This window comes from Dermacentor albipictus, chromosome 1 (genome assembly GCF_038994185.2).
Source record: "Dermacentor albipictus isolate Rhodes 1998 colony chromosome 1, USDA_Dalb.pri_finalv2, whole genome shotgun sequence".
Lineage (NCBI taxonomy): Eukaryota > Metazoa > Arthropoda > Arachnida > Ixodida > Ixodidae > Dermacentor > Dermacentor albipictus.
In genome coordinates, this window is record NC_091821.1 from 87,529,699 (window position 1) to 87,552,625 (window position 22,927).

General features: G+C 44.8%; 1 protein-coding gene across 3 annotated transcripts in view; it reads left to right on the top strand.

Moving 5' to 3' along the window:
• alpha-Spec (alpha spectrin) overlaps positions 1-22,927 on the top strand; it is a 165,912-nt gene that overhangs the window by 120,019 nt on the left and 22,966 nt on the right. For all 3 annotated transcript variants that reach the window (XM_065426522.1, XM_065426521.1, XM_065426523.1), the window contains 6 exons: positions 679-841; positions 5,650-5,919; positions 9,220-9,533; positions 11,892-12,120; positions 17,283-17,429; positions 22,105-22,363. In XM_065426522.1, coding sequence (XP_065282594.1) covers positions 679-841; positions 5,650-5,919; positions 9,220-9,533; positions 11,892-12,120; positions 17,283-17,429; positions 22,105-22,363 — 1,382 coding nt within the window. The remainder of the gene's footprint in view (positions 1-678; positions 842-5,649; positions 5,920-9,219; positions 9,534-11,891; positions 12,121-17,282; positions 17,430-22,104; positions 22,364-22,927) is intronic.

The following is a 22,927-nucleotide window of genomic DNA, read 5'->3' on the forward strand; positions in this document are numbered from 1 at the left end:
CTTTAATCTGTATTCATATGGCGTGATGACGGTTCGGCGGACACTCTGGCGGTCAGGTCTGCTGACACAAGCTTCACCATAAACCTAGAAAGGCTTTTGCCTTTTGTCGTGCCACTGCACTAGCTGCACACTGTATTGGTGTGACACATGACATGTATGTATACAGGGCAGTGTATTGGGCTTCTCCTTAGTCTGTCGAGGGAAGCTTGACTTGTAAGATTTACATTGTCATGAAGCTCTTATCCCGATGCACTACAACTTGTCTCATTGTACTTTCCATCATGTCGTGAGCATGTGTGTGAATACTTTCCACACGTCAAACTACTGGGCAGCAAGCTTTTTTTTTCACTCTCGTGCCGCCCGAAATGTATGGGTGTAGGTTTTTCATGGCATAACTACACATGCAGTGTAATGTTTGTGCATGCATCAAAGCTCTGATTCACATTTGGAGAGTGCACACGACTGATGATACAGAAAATAAGATAGCAGTCCACTTGAAGCCGTCTGTTGTTGGACAGTTCAGCTGTCCCAGTGTGGAAGCACAAAGTTAATGAACGTGTTACTGTTCTCTTTGTGACAAAAGCTACCTTGTATATAAAGCTGCAATGCAATCTTAGTGCTTTAAACCTTAATATTTGTGCATCATATTACGCACTATGCACTGATATCTTTTTGCAGATGGAAGCACCTCAAGGAAGCCTTGATTGAGAAGCGATCCAAGCTTGGAGAGTCTCAGACCCTGCAGCAGTTCAGCAGAGATGCTGATGAGATCGAAAACTGGATTGCAGAGAAACTGCAAATGGCAATGGATGAATCCTACAAGGACCCAGCTAACATTCAGGTGAGCTTTGAACCTTGCATACAGTGATAGGTAACGACAAGAAAAAGCACAATGTAATGTTGCTCACTAATGGTCACATCTGTTGCTACAGAGGCGCTCTCAGTAAGATACTTAAAGGGTCCCCGAAACGGTTCGGACAAATTTTGTAGACGCATAGGGTACAGCTAAAGTTAATCATTTGCACCACAATTTGTTTGAAGCTACGGACGATTACAAGTTACCCTCCTCCATAGTCATGCATTTTCTCCTCAACTCGTTCGCTTGAGTGATCGGGGCTAAGCTCCGCCTTCACTTGCTCTGCATCATGATAGCACGTCGTGTCGACTTTCAGTTCTCTAGGAACGAGCATGCGAAGCCTCTCCAAACTCTTTGCCAGCTACTTCACGGTCGACCCCAAGCGAGAGCTATCGAAGCAGCGTGCATTGCAAGCTTGCTGTCGCAGCGCCGAACGTGTCTGGTATTCCGGTAACAACAGGCAAGCTGGGCGTTTCGACGGATGGCTAGAGGCATAAACTCAAGCTGATGAAGGATCTTTAGCGTAGACGTACGTGAGCTGCCTGATCTGTCTCCATGGTCCAGCCACCCGTTGGCGCAGAGCTTAACCAGCCAAACAAAGAGCTAATATTGCTCTAACCAAGTGTAAAACATTTTAAACCTTTCCAAAAACGTGTTAACAATTACACTGCTGCGAAAAATTTACACCAGCAGCAAAGAATACATTTCATTACTGCTACTGTGTGTGGTTGAGGTCTGTGCCACCAGGTGGCTGCACCGTGCAGACCATTCACATTTGCGCTTCTGCTCATCCCGTGAGACTATGCAGTCAAGCGGCCAGGCCCTGTCCCCTTGCGCTTGCGTTTACCCGAATACCGGACTCGCGAAACGCTATTGTGTTCGTAATCTTCCGGTGTAAAGTAACGGTTGCAAATGCGCAAATCCTGGCTCCGATTGGATAGCGACAGTCCGATCTGCTGTAACCAGTCCGCTCGTCTGCTGCCTTGCAGAGGGATGCTATGTCTTAGCTTGACATATTGCCAGTCGCTACATTTGCAGTCCACAACGCAACAAAGTCGAATCGTAGTGCTCGCGAAAAGACAGACTGACTCTAACCGCAGAGCTCTCGTCAAAATGGAGCATGTTGTAACACAAGCAGATGACGCTTGCTGTGTGCCAGAAGTGCTTAAGTGTAGTGATAAATTGTTCTTGTGTATTCTCTTTCTGTTTCTTTTTTATAGAAACAAATTAACTAACATTCCAACTATTACAAACATCATTTGTTCACCATAAAGGTCGAAAAATTATCGATGACGCACTCTGGGCAGCCAGTCGGATAGCCCGTCTTACTGACGTCAATTGGGTGATTTATGTCATATGGGTAGAGGTCGCTGAAAATTCCGCCGAGCAGTGTGCTGCGATCGGCTGCATTGTACATTTTGAAAACTTTATAATAAATTACACGCTTTAAGCAGAGCAGTTACATGCGTCAATTAATGATCAGAAGGACCTACCCTAACGACTCAGTACGTTTGTACAAAATCGTCAAAATTGTTTCAGGGTTCCTTTAAGGGTAGAATTTACAATTCTAAGGATATACTGGGGAACATTTGTGAATTTTTCACCAGTAATGAAAGGTTAGGTAGGTAGTTGGGTAGGTAGGCAGGTAGGTAGTGCAAGTCTACGAGTATAAGGTAGTACAACTACAGATTACAGCTACTACAGTGAAACCTTGTTAAACCGTAGTTGGTCGGAGCTCGGAAAAAGTATGTACTAAACGTTAGTGTGGTTTAACCGAAATAGCATGAGATCTACCACTTCCCTGTCAAAAACAGAACTCAGAGAGAGTGTGATGGAAGGGAAAAAAACATGCAGTATTTATTCACTTCGCGCGACAAAAGTGTTATTTTCGTTTGATGCCGCCGCGGCCAGCTTTTCAGCCAGCCACTCTCTTCTCGGCAAACACTTGCATGACAGATTCCTCATTGGCTTTGCATATTCCCCGTGCATGGGCACGGTAGTGGTGCAGAAGTCGCGGGACACCTTTTTTATTGCAGGTTGTTGTTCTTGTCGTGACAATGGCATTCATGAGGCTGACGTAATGCGCAGCTTCTGCCACTGTCGGGCCTGAATCGCCCATGCTGTTGCTTTCCATGTTGTCCTCATCACTGTCGTTCGGCGACACTTCGGCAACAACAGAGAAAACAATGGTAAAAAGTCAAACCTCGTATCTGACATCTTTTCGCAGTCGCAGCAGTGCTGCCGAGCAACTTCTTCGCACTCCAAAAACCATACACTGAAGTCAACAGTAGATCCCTTTCGCATGCTAGCGCCGACTTCTTCGTGCCACATTCGACAGCACGAATTACCTATGTCCAATTTTTCTTCTGTGCTGAGCACCCGATGTTTTTTTATCCGAGCTTTGGCATGACGCGAGTCCTAGCTTGCACAACCCCCGCTCCTTCCCACTCTCTCTGGCACGGCACCAAAATGATGTGGCTTCATGCGCAAGCGCACAGGGCACTTGGAGGCCGTTTCAGCTAGCCTCCTCTTCTCGGCAAACACTTGCATAGCAGATTTCTCATTGGCGTTACGCATTCTCCATGCACATGTGCGGTAGCGTTGCAGAAGTCGCGGCACGCCTTTTTCATTGCGGGGTGCTGTTCTCGTCGCGACGATTGCATTAATGAGGCTGACGTAATGCGCAGCTTTTGCCACTGTCGGGCCTGAATCGCCCGTGCCGTCGCTTTCCATGTCGTCCTCATCACTGTTGCTAGCCGACGCTTCGGCAACAACAGAAGCAACGATGGCGAAAAGTCGAACCTCGTAGCCGATATCTCTTCACGGTCGCAAGAGCGCTGCCGAGCAACTTCGCATTCCAAATGCCACACACCGTAGTCAACAGCAGATCCCCGTCGCGTGCCAGCGCTGACTTCATGTCATGTTCGATAGCACCAACGATGTCTAATTTTTCTTCTGTGCTGAGCATCCGGTGCCTTTTTTATCCAAGCTTTGGCACGACACGAGTCCTCGCTTACGCGACGCCACAATGCTCTGGCACGCCGCCGAAATTATGTTTATGTTGATGTGGCTTCACGTGTGAACGGACAGGGCACTTGGAGGCAGATAGCAGATAGCATAATTGTTCTTGAACTGTATTATTCGGGGAAGCGGACATCGCTAGCAGGAGAAATTGAAACACATATATAACTAATTAATAGAAATTCACTAATGAACTTCTTAACTACAGTAGAACCTCGTTCATATTTTGGGGCAGAAAACGCGAGAAATTGAAACACATATATAACTAATTAATAGAAATTCACTAATGAACTTCTTAACTACAGTAGAACCTCGTTCATGTTTTGGGGCAGAAAACGCGAGAAAACACGTACTAACCCAAAAAACGTACCACACGAAGTAGGTAAAAATTTTACTCTACCATAGTATGCAAAGCTTTGTGGCACAAGGCACGAGACACTCATGTGTGTCAAGCTGGTGTGGCTTTGGCGGCCGGAGACAAGTTTTGTCGTTTTCCTATTGCATAGTGTTTCAAGACAGCGACAAGAAACCATAACGAAATCGAGCTGGTGGGCTATGTTGGAGACTGCCAAAAAAAGTGTGAAACGTGACACTCGCATTGCACCGTCCACATCGCGTGGCCAGCAGCAGGGAACGGTGGCGCATTTGGTTTGTCGCCTACTAATAGGATGCAGTATACACTTCCAACAGCACTAGCCTCGCATGCTGTAAAACAGATAGGTGGAGATTCTTATCGCTCTAGGGTTGGCGGCGATAGCTGTGAATGCGACGTGCGATGACCCGGGAGGAGATTTACTGGTACCGGAATAAGAAGCAGTGCAAGTGGGTGTTTTCATGCGAGACGGATGGGCAATTATTGCGGGGAAGCAGATGCGGCTAACGGCTACTGTTCTTGACCATGCGCCTCACACATTTTCTTGTTTACATGGGAATCTAGCAGCTCGAAAACGAATGATGCGATCGCAGTTTAGCAACATACTGAATGATGGTGCCAAAAGATCACGTTTTCCGGGAATGTATAAACCCGTAAAAAATAAGTGTAACTTAATTGCACAATTTTCTCTGTTCTCGATCGCGAACGTTGGCGCAGGGAAATCGTACGTAACGGGATCGTATCAGCGAAGTTCTACTGTACTTTACCGAATATATCAGCTTAAGAAGTGTAAGCTAGTTTTTAAGATGTATCCGCTTGAAATAAATTACAAGGGCACCAGTTGGGACAAAGTGTGGGACAAAATACATGGGTTTCAATGTGTAAAAAAGCATTTTGTTAAAGTGAACAGTGCATTTTAATGGTGAGTTTGATGGTGCAGATCTCCATCCAAACTGGTGTCATTCTGGAAATTATTTCCAAGTGGATACGCTTTCAAGCTCACCAACTTCAATTGATATATTGCAATATGAGCCTTAAAATAAAGAAGTTAAGTAGTGAATTGTTGTTAATTAGTAAGAATTGTGCTTTTTCTTTGCAAATAATGTGCACCTCTCTGAATAATCCAGCTCAAGGACTAGAATTATGTTGTCTGCAACAGGCATTTTTTTTTTATTCTGTAAAACTTAAAAATGATCACCTCTTATTTAATCAGTCACATCACTTCCACATTCAGGAAGAACTGTCGAGGGGTAGAAAAATTTCCTCAAGGCCCACAAACCCACAGGAGTGAGGTGATAACAGTACTACTCATAATTAATTGCAACAGTGCCATCATGACATATTTCTACAGTTGATCATTTTCTCATCCTGAGTGTTTTTTGTTCTTTGTGCGATGTAGAGCAAGCATAAGAAACACCAAGCCTTTGAAGCAGAGCTGGCTGCTAATGCCGACCGTATCCAAGCAGTTCTTGCCATGGGTCAAAACCTCATTGACAAGCGCAAGTGTGCTGGCTCTGAAGATGCAGTACAAGCACGCCTTGGTTCTATTGCTGACCAATGGGAACACTTGACCACGAAGTCATCGGAGAAGAGCATGAAGCTCAAGGAGGCCAACAAGCAGAGAACATTCAATGCTGCTGTTAAGGACATTGACTTCTGGCTTGGAGAGGTAAATATCATAAAGGTGGAACGGTGCTTGCAAGTTCTTCAGTCTTCTAAACATTCAAAATTTTTGCTTGATTTATATTTTTTGTTTATCGGTTACAAATTTCAAATGTTTGCTGCTTTGAAGAGGCATTATAAGCAATAGTGACTGCAACATATTTAGAAAACTAAAATAGAGTGCTGATAAGTGCTAACTCCATATTACTAGATTAAACTCCATATTACTTGATTACTGTGCATCATCATTTATGCATTTTGGATGTGTACTAACAATATTAATTACAAAAATAATCAGGGAAGTTTTGTTACTAACTAACATCACTCCACATATGTGTCCACTTCAAGTAATCTGGCTGATGTTAATGAATTCCAGTGTCTGCCACAGGGGATCTTTAATAATCATTTTTGAAAGGTCTTGACTCGCACAAGCATATGCACCAAAAGTGAGGGAACAGAAAACAGATAGGGCAGTGCTGCAACCTCACTTTTTTTCTAGCTTCTTTGTGTGTGTGTTCTTTAGCTTCAAGATCTTTCAAAAATATCAACCAACTTGCCTGACCTCACCGTCTTGATGGAAGTTTCTTTCCATTAAATTAAATAGTAGTGTGTCTACCAACTGGGAAAACCGGGGATACTCGGGGATTCTAAATAGTCTGGAAATATTCAGGGAAAACTCGAGGAATGCGTGCTTAATCAGGGAAAATTAGCTGTAATTTTATTGAAAGGGTATGAAAGTTGTATGCTGGCTCAAGTATCGTAATTCTTTGGTGCCATGTCATCGGCTGGAGGAGTTGTCAGCGTCCAGTCAGCAACCGATTTTCTGGACGCCCGATTTTTCGGACATGCCCTATAATTTGGATGGCTTCGGGGCACCACCAAGTACCCCACAGAGTCAATGTATAAGAATGGCTGAAACTTCCGACACAGGAACACTTCGCCGTCCAATTTTTCGTACATTTTGCCATGACCGCAGGTCCGAAATGGCATTAATCAAAACCACCACCACCACCATTTTATCTCGCCACCTCAAACCGGCGCTCTTGCACACAGATCCGCTGGCAGCCGCAGCCACCACTGTGGCAACACTAGTCCTAGCTGCTTCGACGTTCACTATTAAGTGTGCTGGCAGGCCTCAGAGCTTTTGCGGACATGCCTGTGGCGATTTCAGCCCATAAAGGGACACTAAAGGCAAATACTAAGTCGACGTAGACTGTTTAAATACCATCCCAGAAACCTCGCAACGCTTGTTTCATGCCAAGAAAATACTTAGGTAACGAGAAAATTGCATCGGAAGGGTTTGCATACCTTCATCGCAATTCAAGTCTCCCCCCACCCAACAAGGGGAGTGGTGACGTTGCATGCACCATCACCACACTTTACTGCCGTCTGTGAGTAAAGCGGCGCCCGACAGACGGTGGTACCGAGCCAAGACAGAATGGCAGATTCGCCGCTGCAACTGCTTTGGTCAAGTGGCGTAGACCATTCGGGCAACCCGCGACATAAAATGGAAGTTGAAATCTCTGCTACTTGCAGTTTGTGCGAGTTTCACAACCCAGTAAAACCAGCGCAGCACTATGCAATAACTGTTGAAACGCGAAGGCGTGGGCGGCGCGGAGTTCAGCGAAAACAAAACCTTTCGACCACCCACTTCGTTGTCAGGGTTATTTCAACGAGTTCTTTTTTCTAAAAGTGAAATAGGACTGGACAAGTAGCATTTTATTTCGTCTTATAATACAATACAAGGATATTTTGTTTATTGAGTGGTTGAGTACTAGGTACAGAATTTAACTGAGGAGTGCTTTCATCATCGGGCAAGTACTTGAATGCCCCGAGGGAGTCTCTAATCATGTCCTGCATTTACCTCTATTTCTCGATAATTAAGGCTCTGTTCACGATAATATTGATGCCTTAGAGATTCTCGAGGACTAATCTATCACTTTAGCTTGACTTAATATTTGCCTTTAATGTCCCTTTAAGGATGTAAAAGACGTGTTCGTTTTTTCAGACTCCTTGATTTTTCGGACGTTTTCACAGCCTCTAGGGAGTCCGAAAGATTGGACGTTGACTGTACAACTGACCAAGGGGATGCTTCAAATGGTCTGTGGGGCGAACGTTTGGCGGAAGGAGGATTAGAACAGAAAGCACCAACGTATTGAGGAATGAATGGGAAAGGAAGCGTGCCACCTCTTCTTCGAAAGAGCTTGAGCCCCCGCAAAATAAGTGTTGTTCGACGTCGAGATGCAGGTGTCCCTCATTCAAACCAAAATAAACTCATTAAAGCAGTGAAACACAACACTGAGGTGTTCTGTGCGGGCTGAGAGTATGCCAGGAGTGTTGAGGTAGAATTTCCAGCTGCTGAGAGACTTGCGACAAAGGTCAGTCCTCGTACCAATAAGCTTGCTATCAGTTGATGGAAGTAGATCATATTAGAAAATATCTGCTTCTGTATGCATGTTTTTATCCATGAAGTTGAAGATGTTCAACTCTAGTTGCGATGGGTATTACCATTTTTTTTTCGAACATATTCACTGTACATTTTACTAACCCATCCCTTCTTTTTCTTTTGAATTAAACGCTACTCGTTACTATTCAAACTGGATTAAGTCATTTTTTTTTAATTTAACATGCTTACTAGAGAGTGACAGCATCAGGCTGACATGGTGTCAGCCTGGTTTGACATAAAACAGTTCTGTGTCGCCTCTGAAAATTTTGCAAAGGCACTCTGGGAAAGCCTGGAAAACTTGGAAGAATTTGGAAATGTCAACTTGGTGGACATCCTGGATAGCCTTGTATAAATCCTGCCAGTAAAAGCAGCTGTTAACCTGAAGAATAGGCTCTGGGCTGACACTTCTCTTCTTTTCCTGCTGTTGATCACTCATTCCCATCTTTCTTTGCTCATGTTTGATTGTTATATATTTAGTGATTAATTAATGGTAGGGACCTCATTTGGTTTTCTAAATTCAGTCATTGGCATAGTTTATCTTGCGATTGCTGTTAGGATAAAGTGTTTTTACATGAGCTTTCAGAAATCATTTAATATATTTTAATATATGCATCTTATATGTTTAATGCACATCCTATGAATGGTTTCAACTTTCTGTTTGCACTTATGAATAGTGTGCAAATACTTGATTTAAATTGCCTTTAGTGTTTATAGAATGTGCTGAAAAAAAAAGGAGTTCTCATTCAAATGTGAACAGTGCATTAAGGTTTCGTGTAGATGAAATTCTCTGGTCACTACAAAAGGGAGTATACAGGTATTCTTAGTTGTATGCATTGATTGATGCCTGCTATCGTACTGTAGGTGGAGTCATTGCTGAAAAGCGAGGACAGCGGCAAAGACCTGGCATCAGTGCAGAACCTTACCAAGAAGCACCAGTTGGTTGAAGCAGACATCTTAGCCCATGAAGACAGGGTCAAGGACTTGAATGCGCTTGCGGACTCTTTGGTTGAATCTGGCCAGTTCCATTCGGGACCTATACAAGAAAAACGGTCATCAATCAACGAACGCTATGAGCGACTGCGCACATTGGCTGCTTACCGCCGCTCCCAGTTGCATGAGGCTAACACCCTACACCAATTCTTCCGCGATATCGCAGATGAAGAGTCCTGGATCAAGTACGTTACTTGGGCTTGATGTTGTGCTCTTTGAATGGCTTTTAAGGGGGTTGTTGTTGTGGGCTCTCCCTTGGTTTGAAACTGTGTAGAGGGCTTAGGGTGATCAATCACAAATGTGATTTGCTGCCAAGGTTTGTGCGCACGCAGTGATATCAGGGGATTCACTCAGATTAATGACAAGGTTGTCACAATGTTTATCAATCTTGCATTAAGATAATGATAGATACACAAGGTTCCTATAAGGTACTGCAGCAGTGATAATTCATTTTAAGCACGTATGAGGCCACTAGCATTGCTTCATGAAAGTGCCTTTTCTTGTGGTTCTTTTAAATTGTGCACCCTTTCTTTGGAGTTCAGAAAAATTTAGCCTGTAACAGATATCTTAACCTAAACAAAACTGTTTAGCTGCGTCTCAATATATTTGTTAACTTATGAATTGGAAGCTTGTACATTTAAGTCAGTGGTTAGTTAATATTTACTAATTGTAATTAGTAGTAAAATTTCAAGAGAGCTGCTCAACAGTGAACAAAACCACGTTGGTTGTGCTTGCGTAGCACACACCTACTTTTTTTTAGTTTAATGTTTGACACGAATTAGGTGAAGCGCTTTGTATGTGTAGAATAGGTTCCTTATCGCCTCGTAAGTTTGTTTCCGATTGTATTTATTTCCTTTGCCAGCACTCAAACGTATAGATACAGAGCATCTTTTGCATTGTCTATTGATCATCTTTGCTTGGTGCATACTTATTACTTAGCTGATTTTGTTTCAGGTTTTGTATGTGGGTCAGACATAAATGGCATGTGTTCTTTACACTACTCAGAGTACTGACCGCTGCAGTATTGGGCGCAGTGGTTCTTGGGATAGTGCTAAGCCATTGCTGTGTGTAATCTCGTGTGCTGCTGCATTCACTCCGGTGCAAACCAAGCATGGCACCACAAGAAACACTGTATGCCTAAGTTAACAAAGGAGAGGTTTATTTACCCGCCGTGGTGGCTTAGCAGCTATGGTTTTGCGTTGCTAAGCACGGGGTAATGGGATCACACCCTGGGCGTGGTGGTCGCATTGCAACGGTGGCAAAATGCAAAAAATGCCCCTGGTCCCATGCATTGGGGAAATGTTAAAAGAACCTCAGGTGATCAAAGTTAATCCGGAGTTCCCCATGCCTCATAGTCAAATTGTGGTTTTGGCAGATAAAATCCCTGAATTCAGTTTGAGAAGTTTACTATACCCGTTTTCTGGTGACACCAGAACCAGTTCCTGATACTGGGCAGCACTGGAAGTGCTAGGCACCACTTTTAGGTTGAGCGTTTGGAAAAAAAAAAAAAGAAATGCTAGGTATACACTAACTGTAGGTGGGAGATGCTGTATACCAGCTGAAGTCCAAGCAATTCCCAAAGTTGGATGAGAGAAAAAAGTGGAAAACGCACTTTGTGCTATACTGGACACCTGTTTACTCACTCTTGTGGCTGCGCTGTGTAGAACTGGATGAGTGGGGACTCCATTCCCATCAGCAGTGGTTCAGTGGCCACTGTCCACTGGACCTTCTGAATAGTGTGACAGATGAGTGACAGCCCAGCTATCACCCCTGTCCTGCCACAGGAGGAAAGGGAAGAGGGTCATTGGCAAAATAGGTGAATACCTGCTCAAAGAGCACAATTCCTACACGAGGAAAGCATAGGGGGGGGGGGGGCACTGGCATTGGAAATTAGTTATTTTATTTACACATTTTCATGTCAGACGTAGCATGATTTGTAGTACCAATGCAGAAAGTTCTCAGTGTGTGGGATTTCTGAGAAACCTGAATTTTAAGACTGCGCCTGTAGCAGGAATTTGAAGGTAGCACATGAAATACTACGTGCAGTCAATATTCTTCTTACCCTTTCGCAGGTGCATGCCCAAACCAAATGGAAATAGGAGTGCTATTCTAAAGTCTGTGCTTTCAAACTTTTAGAACCAGTAATGAATACATAATAATAGGATATAACACACGAAATAAGTTAGCAGTTCTTGCAGCTTTAATGCCATTTCTGCATGAATGTTTTCAGCGCATATTCAGTGCTCTGCTTTCATACTGCAACTGTGCTTGTAATAGCTGTAGAATGTCATAAGATGTTTTGCAAATATGATCCTAAATTGGTATAGCATGGTGGTCTCAATTTACTTGTTCCTTTTCAAGACTGTCCTTCTTTGCGAGTTTCTGTGACTTTCCACAGTACCGATTAAATTGCTCTTGCATATTGAACATCTGCAAGGTATGTGGGTACTTGGTGGGTGTTGGTGTATGGAATTGGAATTGGTAAAGATGAGAGCAGGTGTTCCATTATGCACTGAATAAGCTTGTTTCTTTCCTTCTTTTAGGGAAAAGAAGCTGTTGGTGGGCTCGGATGACTATGGCAGAGACCTGACTGGAGTGCAAAACCTGAGGAAAAAGCACAAGCGCTTAGATTCTGAGCTTGGCGCCCATGAGCCAGCTATTCAGGCTGTCCAGGAAGCTGGCCATAAACTTATGGCAGAGTCTAACTTGGGTGTGCCTGAGATAGAACAGCGTTTGCAGGCCCTAGAACTATCGTGGCGTGAATTGAAGCAGGTAAGTAATTTGTACACCACGTGACTGGAGATATTGGGTTCTAAAATTCTAGGCTTTTAGAGAACATCATTTTTAAAGAGAGGTCAGATACTGCTGATTAGCTTGTCCTTTGGTTACAGTGCCTAAGGTAAAATATGAAATCTGGGGGTTTCTGCAATACTGGCAAATACTGTACAGTGGAGCCATCTTATTGCCGTGTCACTTATGTTTGTTGAGCATAAATAACATCCATGGCCACTGACATGCAAATTTGCTCAGTATGCAGAAAAGGGAGGAATAGAACCATTATCACTCGCAAAAAAGGAAACCTTTATTGTGTCAGTCTGTTGTAAATACCTCCACATTCCCTACCTCCTTAAATATAAATATGCTGATACTCGTTAAACTTTATGATGGCAAACAAACTTTGAGTGCCGAGTTGGCAAATTTATTTCAACAGTTGAAAGTAAGAGGAAATTCACATTGGTACAACTTGCAAGCACAGTGTTGGACATGGTGTAGTGTGATAAGTACTTGAAGTTGTGCTTCATTCTTATTGTTGTAGATAGGGAAATTTTTTTAGTGATGCTGCAAAGTGTAGACTAACTGAAATGCACATGAATAGTAAGTCTAATGGAGTGGAGGTTTCAGCATAAGCCACATCCTAGGATTAAGCTTAGGTATGAACAGCTAACAGTGAAATTTGTGGTAAGCCTACTTGTAGTAAGTTGGGTATAATGAAAATGAACTATTCGTTTGCCCAGACAAATTTGTGTATGACTAAGTTATCAATTCCAAGAGGCTTTTTGGCAGCACACAAGAAGTCAAACAAAATTGTATCGTAAATAGTGCAAATGAAACAAGCATTTTGTAAACCTGTGGCTGGTTGTTGCTCAAGTTAACCTGGTATTGTTGTGCACACTGTCTTGTCACATCTGTTGGTTCTTTTTAATATTCGATACAGCATATTCACTGGTGTCAAGAATTTCCTCACTATAAGTGGTACCACACATAACCAAAGCATTTTTCAAAGGTTGTAGATTTGCAAAACATGTAGGCCAAGCAGCCGTGCGTGTGCGGGAATCAAGCATTTTTTTTTCACTCTGCACCAAACTGAAACTTAGGTTACCGACTCCCAATGAAACTATGCTGGTTAGGCCTGGCCAACAGGAGCGTTGGGTGGCATGCCGTCGCTGGAAAGTCGTCTTTGATAAATGTTTGTACCTGTAGACGAATACACAGTGCTCTGGCATGACATCACGTGCGCAGGCTGCACTTATGGCAGCACACTTGAAGAAGAGCTAGTGAGGGATCAACCGGCAACTACTACAAACACATATAGGAAAAGTTTGTGTGTGCTTGTACCGGTAGGAATGGCAAAAGCTTGCGTGTGGAAAACATTCTAAACTGATGAGCTTGCGGAACAGTTTAATCTGACAGCGTCGAAGAGTCAAGGTCGCATGCACAATATCAGCACTTCATAAAGACCCACATCGCCACAGGCAAACGCAAAATGCACTTGCTGCCTCGACCGATTTTTCAACAGTGCTGGAGTTGTAAAAAGATGACAAATTGGTTCTACCATCGAAATTAGTTTTTCCGACCTGCCTGATAATTCAGACATTTTCACGACCCCATCTGTGTCAAAAAAAAGAAATCATTCGTCCACTGTGTTTACTTTCTGCATGCAAGTGAAGAGCCGAAGAGCAATGCAGTGCACGGGTTTGGTGCAGACCGTGCACCGCTGACACGTGGCCGGAGCGAAAGGCTTCTCCATCGCCTAGGCAACCTCCGCACGCCCGCTGAGCCAGCACGCTGCCGCAGTGTTGTAGCAGCAGCTATCCGCGACGACTTACGGCCTATTATCACATAGGCTTATGGCAAATTTTCATCACGAGCATGCTGCCTAGGCCATTAGGCCTAATTGGGGCTGCTTTATCGGGTGTCTGCAACTCAAGTTATGGTTTGCCGCTGAATCGATGCGGATGTATTTGCAGCAGCCTTACAACACTCAGACAGCTCACAAACCACTTAGCCAATAAAAGCGAGTGCACAAATAACCAACGTTGTTTGTGGCCGCTGCCTTTGCAACACCCCGGTGGCCTCTCGTACCAGACGCCTTCATGCACACATTGGTCTCCTTGTATCTTTGACAAACCCTCACACAAGACTAGCTTTTGATTTACACAGTGGGTGCGAAGATGTCATGTGACTAATGCACAGACCGTCTTGCTACAGACACATTTGCACTGACTGCGGCAGACGTGGACAAAGTGGGGCCTGTCACACGAACATTCTGTAGCCCTCCCAATTTCAGAACCTTTGATAGGCAGTAAATGACAGTGAGCTCTACAGTGAAAAGGCACGTGCCTTTTTCCGTCGGTGATGACCGCAGTCGGCCCCACATTGCGGACACAATGTCTATGGTCGAGGCAAATGATCCACAGCTTATACTTTTGTCTGCCGTGCAAACTGAGCTGACGATAACCCACAGAACTCACCTGCAATAAATACGGGAAAAATAAAGCTTTCTGAGAAATGGAAGACCATTAAACTGAAAATATTTAGGACAGCATAACTTGCTATTTCTTCAGCTTCAAACGGAAAATGCACTTAATTGTATTCAACAGGCATTCTGTTGAATAAAAAGTATATATAATTACACCAGAGAACTCTTAGAGGCTTTTGAGATTAACCGTTTAAATTTTGATTGTGTCGGCATCCTGTATCGTAAGCTGTCCAAGAAAGAAATCAATTTTCTTGAAACTGCATATTAACAAGAATGCGCTTGGCGCGAGGTCTTTCCTTTTCACCTTTTTCACCCAGGTCTGCTTTCTTTTCATGGTCTTGTTTGTAAAAGTTCTCGACGCGCACTCGGCTGCCTTACCACGCACTTGGTTAAGCCCGGAATACATGGAGCGTACTTTCATGGGGAACGTCGCCCGACATAAATAGATGGGGCGAGACGACACCGATGGTTCGCTGGCATCGCTTACGTTCAGTGAAAAACAGGCTGATGCCGCTGCATGTTTGTCAGTGTTGCCAGACTCTGGAAACGTGTTCTTGGATAAGAAAAGGATAGTACGTAAATAGGCTTTTTATTGTATTATTTGTTGTTAACGACTAAACAGCTTTGAAAAAAGTTTCATAGAGGTGCTTGCAAGCGATTTCCACACATTTCATTGAGCTGTAAGCACTTTAGCAGGTTGGCTTTGCGCCATCTAGCTACATTGAGCGGTGGTACCACGAAGTGCAGGCGTTGCAGAAGGTTTTGTGGTTCTCCAACAGTGACGTTAGTTTACTTTGTGTATAAAACACTTTGGGGTTATTCATGTTTACTTCAGTTTCAGTTACTGTTTTAAAGCCTCCTCCAACATCAAGCGTTCAGTACTGCAGCCGGAGAGGATAGAATTTTCTATACTTGGCGTGAAATGGGCCTCTCAGCAGCTCTGGTTCTTGATGCCCCAGGCATTCCGTGCGGCGCCTGGTCCCACACAGATGCAAACAGCCAGAAGACCAGGCATGGTCGACTTCTAACTATAATCTGTCGTCGCTCTTTTCCCTCAAGGCATTCGAGCAGAAGGGACTTATTGTTGTAGTAGAGCAGGGGTGATTTCTGAACGAAGAAGCACAAAAGCAAAAGTTACGAGCACGCTTGCCGACAGCGAAAAAAAAAAAAGAAAAGCAGCTTCGGGCACTGCGAACGAGAAACAGTTTCATCCACTATACCCGAACCCATATGGGCGCCACCACACATACAAAAACGGCAATAAAAAAAAGCAGTACAATGCATACACTATTTTGCGCCATGGAACCTTCGATCAGGTTGGTAAGAAAATTGCACTGCACTTCTAATTATTATCTGTTTTGTGAGCACCTCGTTTGTAGCCAAAAAATAAGTTTACACAAATTTTTACTGTTATTTTCATGCTCTCAAACATTCAATATTCGGCTGTAATGATCAATGGTGTCCCTTTCACGCGCTGAGAGCCGGAAAGTGCGCGGCCAAACTAGCCCAAACGCCCGCATTCCGTCGCTTCGGCACAGCCGCGTGACGGACGCTTTGATAGAAAAGGAAAAATACACAAAAACCAACCAGCTCTGGAAGTCGAGGGAGATCGACCGTCGCGACGCCTGGTGAGCGCGCGAGGCATTCCCGCCACTTCCGATGGCGATTTTCGCCGGGCGGTGTTTTTCCTATCGTACCAGGTAGCCGGTGGGAGTAAAATTTATCGACCCCGAGGGGCAAGCGTTCGCCGCTTGGACGCCGAGCTTTAGAAAAACTAGGTCTGGTAACAGTGACCCACGAATGTGTCACTGTGGACCAGGAACATGCGACGCAAAGTAAGGCACACGCATGCACTCACCCCAAGTGACTACCACGCAAGAAGGGCACCTCGCGAACTTTGGGGAGCAAGCAAACACAACCTTCCTTGTTGAAACGCAGTTTTTCTCTCTCAATGACACAGGCTACCATACACAGCTAGGGTTGTAAAATGTCGGGCTTGAGGTGGAGGGAGGTGCCTGCGATCTGTGAAGTGGTCGAACCGTGGGTGGCGGCGATGCTGCAGGCATGCAGACGGGCCCCTTGCGGGACTGTCTCTGCGATGTGTTCGAGTCACCTCGCTTTCTGAGAAAAACAGGGCCTGGGCATCGTGCTCATTGCTTACATGTTGGTACTGCCTTAGTTCTCTCTACAAAAGGCTCAGCAAAATTGTAAACATGCAGTTGTTACTCAGTGCAGTGTGTGTGTGATTCCTTCCTTGTGTCCAGTCTTCAAATATTGTTCTTTCTGTAAAATATTCCAGACGCCTTAACAATGAAAGTGAAAAACTGAGTTGGGATCAGTGGTCGCATACTAATTTGGCGTTACTGGTACCGAGTAAAATTTGTTATGCAATGAGAGTGGAGTCCCAAGTGTGTGCACTACACCTGGTTGTCGTAAACAAAATTTGTCATAAGCATTACACTTCGTGTTTGCTGGCATTTGACATTAGATTTGATACTCAGCTGTATTCTGTTTATTCGATTTTGTTTCAATATTTAATTCGAAATTTAATATTTGGTATTCACACACCTCTTTCATGTGTTATTTTAGCTTGCATCTGACTTTGTAACATTTCTAAGCATCAGTCGCCTGCTAACTGGCACAACTCTTTTCCTTTGGCCTGCTGTGGACTTAGATGGCTGGTGATCGTGGCCATAAACTGGATGAGTCTCTGGTGTATCAGCAGTTCCTTGCTAAGGTGGAAGAGGAGGAGGCGTGGATTACTGAAAAACAACAGCTACTCTCTGTAGAAGACTGTGGAGACACCATGGCTGCTGTACAGGTTAGTGGACTCTAGTATGGTTATGAATTTGCCAATCACAGAGAACCTTTCACTGTTGATGACTTTTTTGCAATTTGTTCTTCATAAGTTGTCCCAGTTGCATTAACAGCTGCGGTTGGCTTGCCCAAGTGACTTCCCTTTTTAATCCATTCTGCAATTTTGCTTGCGTGCATGTGTGAGCAACAGTGATGTTAAGAACTGTGAAATTTGTGGGTACATTGCAAAAGGTTATCTGAACTTTCTTGCTTATCCATGTGTGCAAGCTCAATATTATGCAAGTACTAGGCATTTGCAAAGTTAACTTACATGCTAAAAAAGTAACTTACTGTCATAGGTGCTCACTAATTTCTTTTCCAAATAAAAATGTTACATCAGGACTCAGTGAACGGCCAAAAAAACTGCTTAGATCAAACCCTATTTCAGATTGTGCCTGCATAATATAAAGGCTGGAGATGTGCACACAGGTTTCATGGGACCAACCTTACTAGTGCTGGCATACTGAGACCATCTTGGTTACCCTTGCTTTGAAGGCAAAATAGGGATTTTCTTGGCAGCTTTCTTATTGCGATAGTAATTACAGTCCAACTCGGCTATATCAAACTTGCAAAAAAACTCCTATTAGTTCGATATTGGGCACAATTCGATATAAGCCTGCTAAAGAATTGGACGTCATAAAAGTACATACCATTTGTAAAATCACTTTATTGATGAAGCTGGCTTAGTTTCGCATGAAATAGTTTTGTATTTTCTTCTTCTTGGGCAGTTTCACTGCCTGCGACGCATGCACTTCTCCACATCGTCTAGAGTCAGAGCAGCTGAGGCCGTAACCTTCTCATTCGCGCAGAAGGGCCGGACTAGTGTGAGTGCACGAGTCACCACAGAGGATGTGGACAAAGGATCGTCGTTGCTTTCCTCATTGTGCCCGCTTTCACTTGTGCTCAGTATGATGTTGGCATTGTAGTCTTCGTTTTCCGGCTCTCCCGTGGTCGTGACACCATCATCCATATTCACAAACTCGTTGACTGTTGATTGACTGTTGACGCATTGAGCACCACGGGGACCAAGTCGCGAGTTTGTCCGCTTTAGCCCTAATCTCCCCCTTATTCAAGATCGTGCTGAGAGTGCTCTTTGGAATCTTGCATGCTGCGGCGACTTCACACTTCTCACCACATTCAACTCTATTTATGATTTCGAGCTTCACAGCAAAAGGTAAATTCTGCCACTTCATCACACCAACACTGTGGGAGAAGGTCCACAAGGCGCAAGCACAAGGAACCAGAAAAGCAGCGAGACAACTCGCACTTGTGCCATCTTGCACAACAAGGGCACAAGAGCCTCTGATTGGCTGTTTGAGCAACGCAGCGGTTGGACCAGGGTCATTTTTTCCATGGTGTGTCCATGGCTCGCCTGACATAGTGCAGTCACGGTAGGGAGAGGGGTTGGATGGAGCCACACCGCCGGGTTTTCCCACCGCTGCGAGGGAAAGCCAACTTCTGGGAGCATTTTTGCACCGCTTCACATTCAGTATATCGGGAGTCGCTGCTATTTTTGTTCGATGTAAGCGTAATTTTTACTATACAGTAAAAGTTTAATTCGAACTGCAAGGGGAAGCCGCTTCAATTCGAATTAACAAAAGTTCGAACTAACGAAAGTGAAGGAGAGCAACAGTACACTGCGATTTGGAAGCAGTAGGGAATGTCAGAAATTTGGCGTGTCAGAAAGTGATGGCGTGTGCCGCGGGCACACGCCATCTTCAAGTCGAAGCTCTGGGTCCGACAGTGCCACACCACCGATGTCCACCAAAACGAACGTTAGCCAAGGCTTAACACTATCACAATGAATCGTGACGGCCGATACCTCCTAAGCTGAAAACAGACGTGCACAGCCAATGAAGACTGCCGAGACAAAGACGCTGAACATGTGAAGGTGGCGAAGGCCCCGATTCGTTGGTTCTTGATTGCAAGCGCAGCTGCAACGCACTTGATTCGCTGTGTTTTGGTGCTTGCAGCGCCATCTCCGCACAACATTAGCAGCTGCACAAGATTTGCAAAGCCTCCGAGATTCGCAACGGACAAGAAGTTTCAGAGGTTATGTAGAGCGGAGAGGTGGCAGCCGCCGCTGCCTTCTAGCTGACCCCGCGCCAGTTAGATTTTTTCCGATTTTGCCTTCTCTCGCCATTGTCTCCATTCCGGAGGCGATGTAGCCTTGTGTGTAGGCAGTAGGTGCGTTTCTCTGGCCGTGTGCCAGGCGAGCGTAGTTGGAACCTTCTCGCATTCGAATTTACGGACTTTTTTATACATAGACTTCTGTGGACCTTGGCCGGACCAAATCGTACTGTTCGAATTATCCATAAATTCGAATTATTGAAGTTCGAATTAACGAGCTTTCACTGTATATACTCATCGTAACTATACCATGTTCAGAAAATGTTTGATATACAGAATAATTCTATGTAAACGGGTTCGATATAGTCAGGTTCGACTTTATATATGGACACTTGAGGCGCATTTCTGCCTTCGGTGTTGCCGTGAGTTTCCGTATAAAGTCTAAGTGCAATAAAATTGTTGCCACCTGCCATGTGCTGTATGTACAAGTGAAAGCATGCGAGGGTGAGCCGGTGATCACGGCTCAATCTCGCGCATGCAAGTGACGAGAAAGTGCGACGTCTTCCGTCGCGCGCAAGGGAGGGAGCATTCTACTTTGGGCGGCCGCATGTGGCCACCCGGGCCGTTGTATATTGAAAGCCATCTGTGATGGGGACAGAGTCCGGCTGTCTGCTGTGTTTACACGGCTTGGTTTGCATTGATGTGAGATGCAGCACGAAGGTCAATTCGCTTGCTGCTGCCACGCTTCCTCGCTCAAGTGATTTGACAGCGAGTTTCCACGGTCTACCAAGCGGGTGGAGGCTAGGATGATTTTGGGCCAGAAACTGCACAGTGGCCGTCGCGTGAGCAAGCCTCCTTTCCTAAAACCAGTTTTCCGAGTGGCACACATCGCTGTGATCACGATCAAAACATTTGGAAAAATTTGCAAGCGGTGAGTACGGCAACGAATGGCGGAGCGCCCATAAGCAGTGATGTTAAGATCATGTGACAGTGCCGTGGCCAAAGTGCAGGCGGCGCAGGGAACTTGTCCGCTCAAGCAGATGGTTCTAGCAGACATCTGCTGCCAGTTTGCAATGTCTCGCATTGTCTTTGACGAGCTGTTCATCACTTAAGTTTTGCAGTGTTCGCTTGTTTGGAATGCTAAAATGAAGGATTTTCTCAACAAAGACAAGAGGATTCTTCGAAAAGATGGACTAAAGCTGAAGGTACTCATCGTCGCAAGTGACGCATACTTACATAAAGTAAATGTCGGCATCGCTCAAATCGGCCGTGTCCATTGGTGTCTCAGAAGTGGTGTTCATTTCCATGTGTTAATTTCGAGCTCCATTCTGTGGAACCAAATTGTCCACACATGCTGTTTTCTTCTTTTTGCCACTTTTTTTCCCCCAATGGTGACCGCATATGGGACAGATGGGACGAAACGGCACTCTGCACTTTTTGTCCACAGCGCATGTAGGTGTCCTCATTTTTCTTCTTTGCAACTTCGAGCTAGCGTGTTCGTAATTTTGTTTGGTCTTGTTTCTTCAGTTTAAAAATTGTGTGCGCCAAGCTCTGCAAGGGACGCCCCCTTTCTACCCGAATTCCTAGACGTGAAAAGGGACTTGGGCTTCCTTGAAAACCATCCATAGGCCTCTTGCATCCGGGAGGCTGAGACGGTGCCTGAATGCCCTGCAGCACTTGAAAATAATAGCCATTGGCAGATGTGCATGTGCCTCAAGCCCAAATTGCAGAAATACAAACCAACCCATTCCTTTGCTTCCATATGGCTAATTCTGTGTGCATGTGCTTAGCAAGACCTTCAAGCTGTTGCCTATATAGAGCTAAAAGAAACGTAAATGTGAATAAAAAGTTCTATGAGCCGTCCGACTTGCAGCATTTTTATTTTCTACAAGGTTTATAAGCACAAAAGTGGAGCACCAACTAAATACATTGATTAAACCGGCAGCTCCACTGAAACCCGCGGCTCATGGGCGCTTTCTGCAAGCAACACCATGCATCACAGCGGCATGCGTCGTGCCATAGCGGAGCATGTGAAATGAAGCTGTCTGCGCACCGCGGTGGGACTCGGCCGCCGCGACCACCACTTGCATGTGAAACAGGCTTTAGAGAGGCAAGCGGCTCCTAACTGCATGGAACAGAGCAGGTCTGCGATGCCCTTGGATATCCGAGGCCGCACGTGCGCTCACTGAAGGAAGCAACGTGTCTTCATCCCTGTCTGAAAAGACTGGGTAACCTGTGGAACTTTTCATGATTGAGATAGCGGCTTGCAATTTTTCTTCTTGAAAGAGGAATTCCTAGTAAGCATGGGTCGTAAGCTCGTGTTGATTATGACCCTGCTCTTTGTACACACCGTCCATCACTACTACCGATCTAATCATTTAGCAAGGTCTTCGGACTGGTGTTCAGCACAGCTTTTCGGTTGTCTCTCTGTTGGAAAGATAAACAAAACTTGATCGTTTAGAGCAAGTAAAAGTCATAACAAGCCTGTCCTCTGTACCATGTGGTACAGAGGACAGGCTTGTGTAGAGGCTATTGTTTCAGTGATTCATCTCTTGCACATTTTGCTGCAGGGGTTGCTGAAGAAGCACGAGGCATTTGAGGCAGACTTTGCAGTTCACCGAGAGAGATGTGGAGACACGGTGGCAGCTGGCCAGGGCCTAGTTCAGAAGGGAAATCACCACAAGGAGAGCATCCAGCAGCGGCTGGACCAGCTAGTGCAGAGGCTCGATGCCTTGGAGGCAAGTGCCGCCCGTCGTCGAGCCAAGCTCCAGGACAATTCGGCCTACCTGCAGTTCATGTGGAAGGCCGATGTCGTTGAGAGCTGGATTGGTAAGCAGTCACCATTATGTACCACATTTCTCTATGACAATGCACACTCACACTGCTGTTTAATGAAGTGTTGCATGTAGCCAAGAATTTTTTTTAAGTTCTGGTTATCATGTTGATCAACACAAATAGTTTAAATATTGTGCCTTCAATGTTAAACTGTTATTCATTTTTTTATGCTTTAGGCTCTTCGACACTGTGCATAGAAAGATGTAGTCAGGTGTACAGTAAAACCTTGTTCATTCAACCCTCGTTAATTTTGACAATCGCATAATTCGGACTTGTTCATTGGTCCCTGCAGGTGTATGCATTTTATGCAATCAAACTCTAATTCGGACACATTTCGCCACACATCCATTAATTCGGACAACTCTGGGAGCTTGGCGAGCGTGGAGCGCCGCGAAAGAGCAAGAATGTCGGAGGCATAAAATCGGAATGAAGTGGCAGAGTCCACATTGTCTTAGTCATCAGTGGAAACCGTACGTGTGTGACCACAACGCTGGGACACTTTGTGCCTATTTGTGCCTTTAAAGCTTTTATTCTTGCGTTTAGCACCATGCATAATAC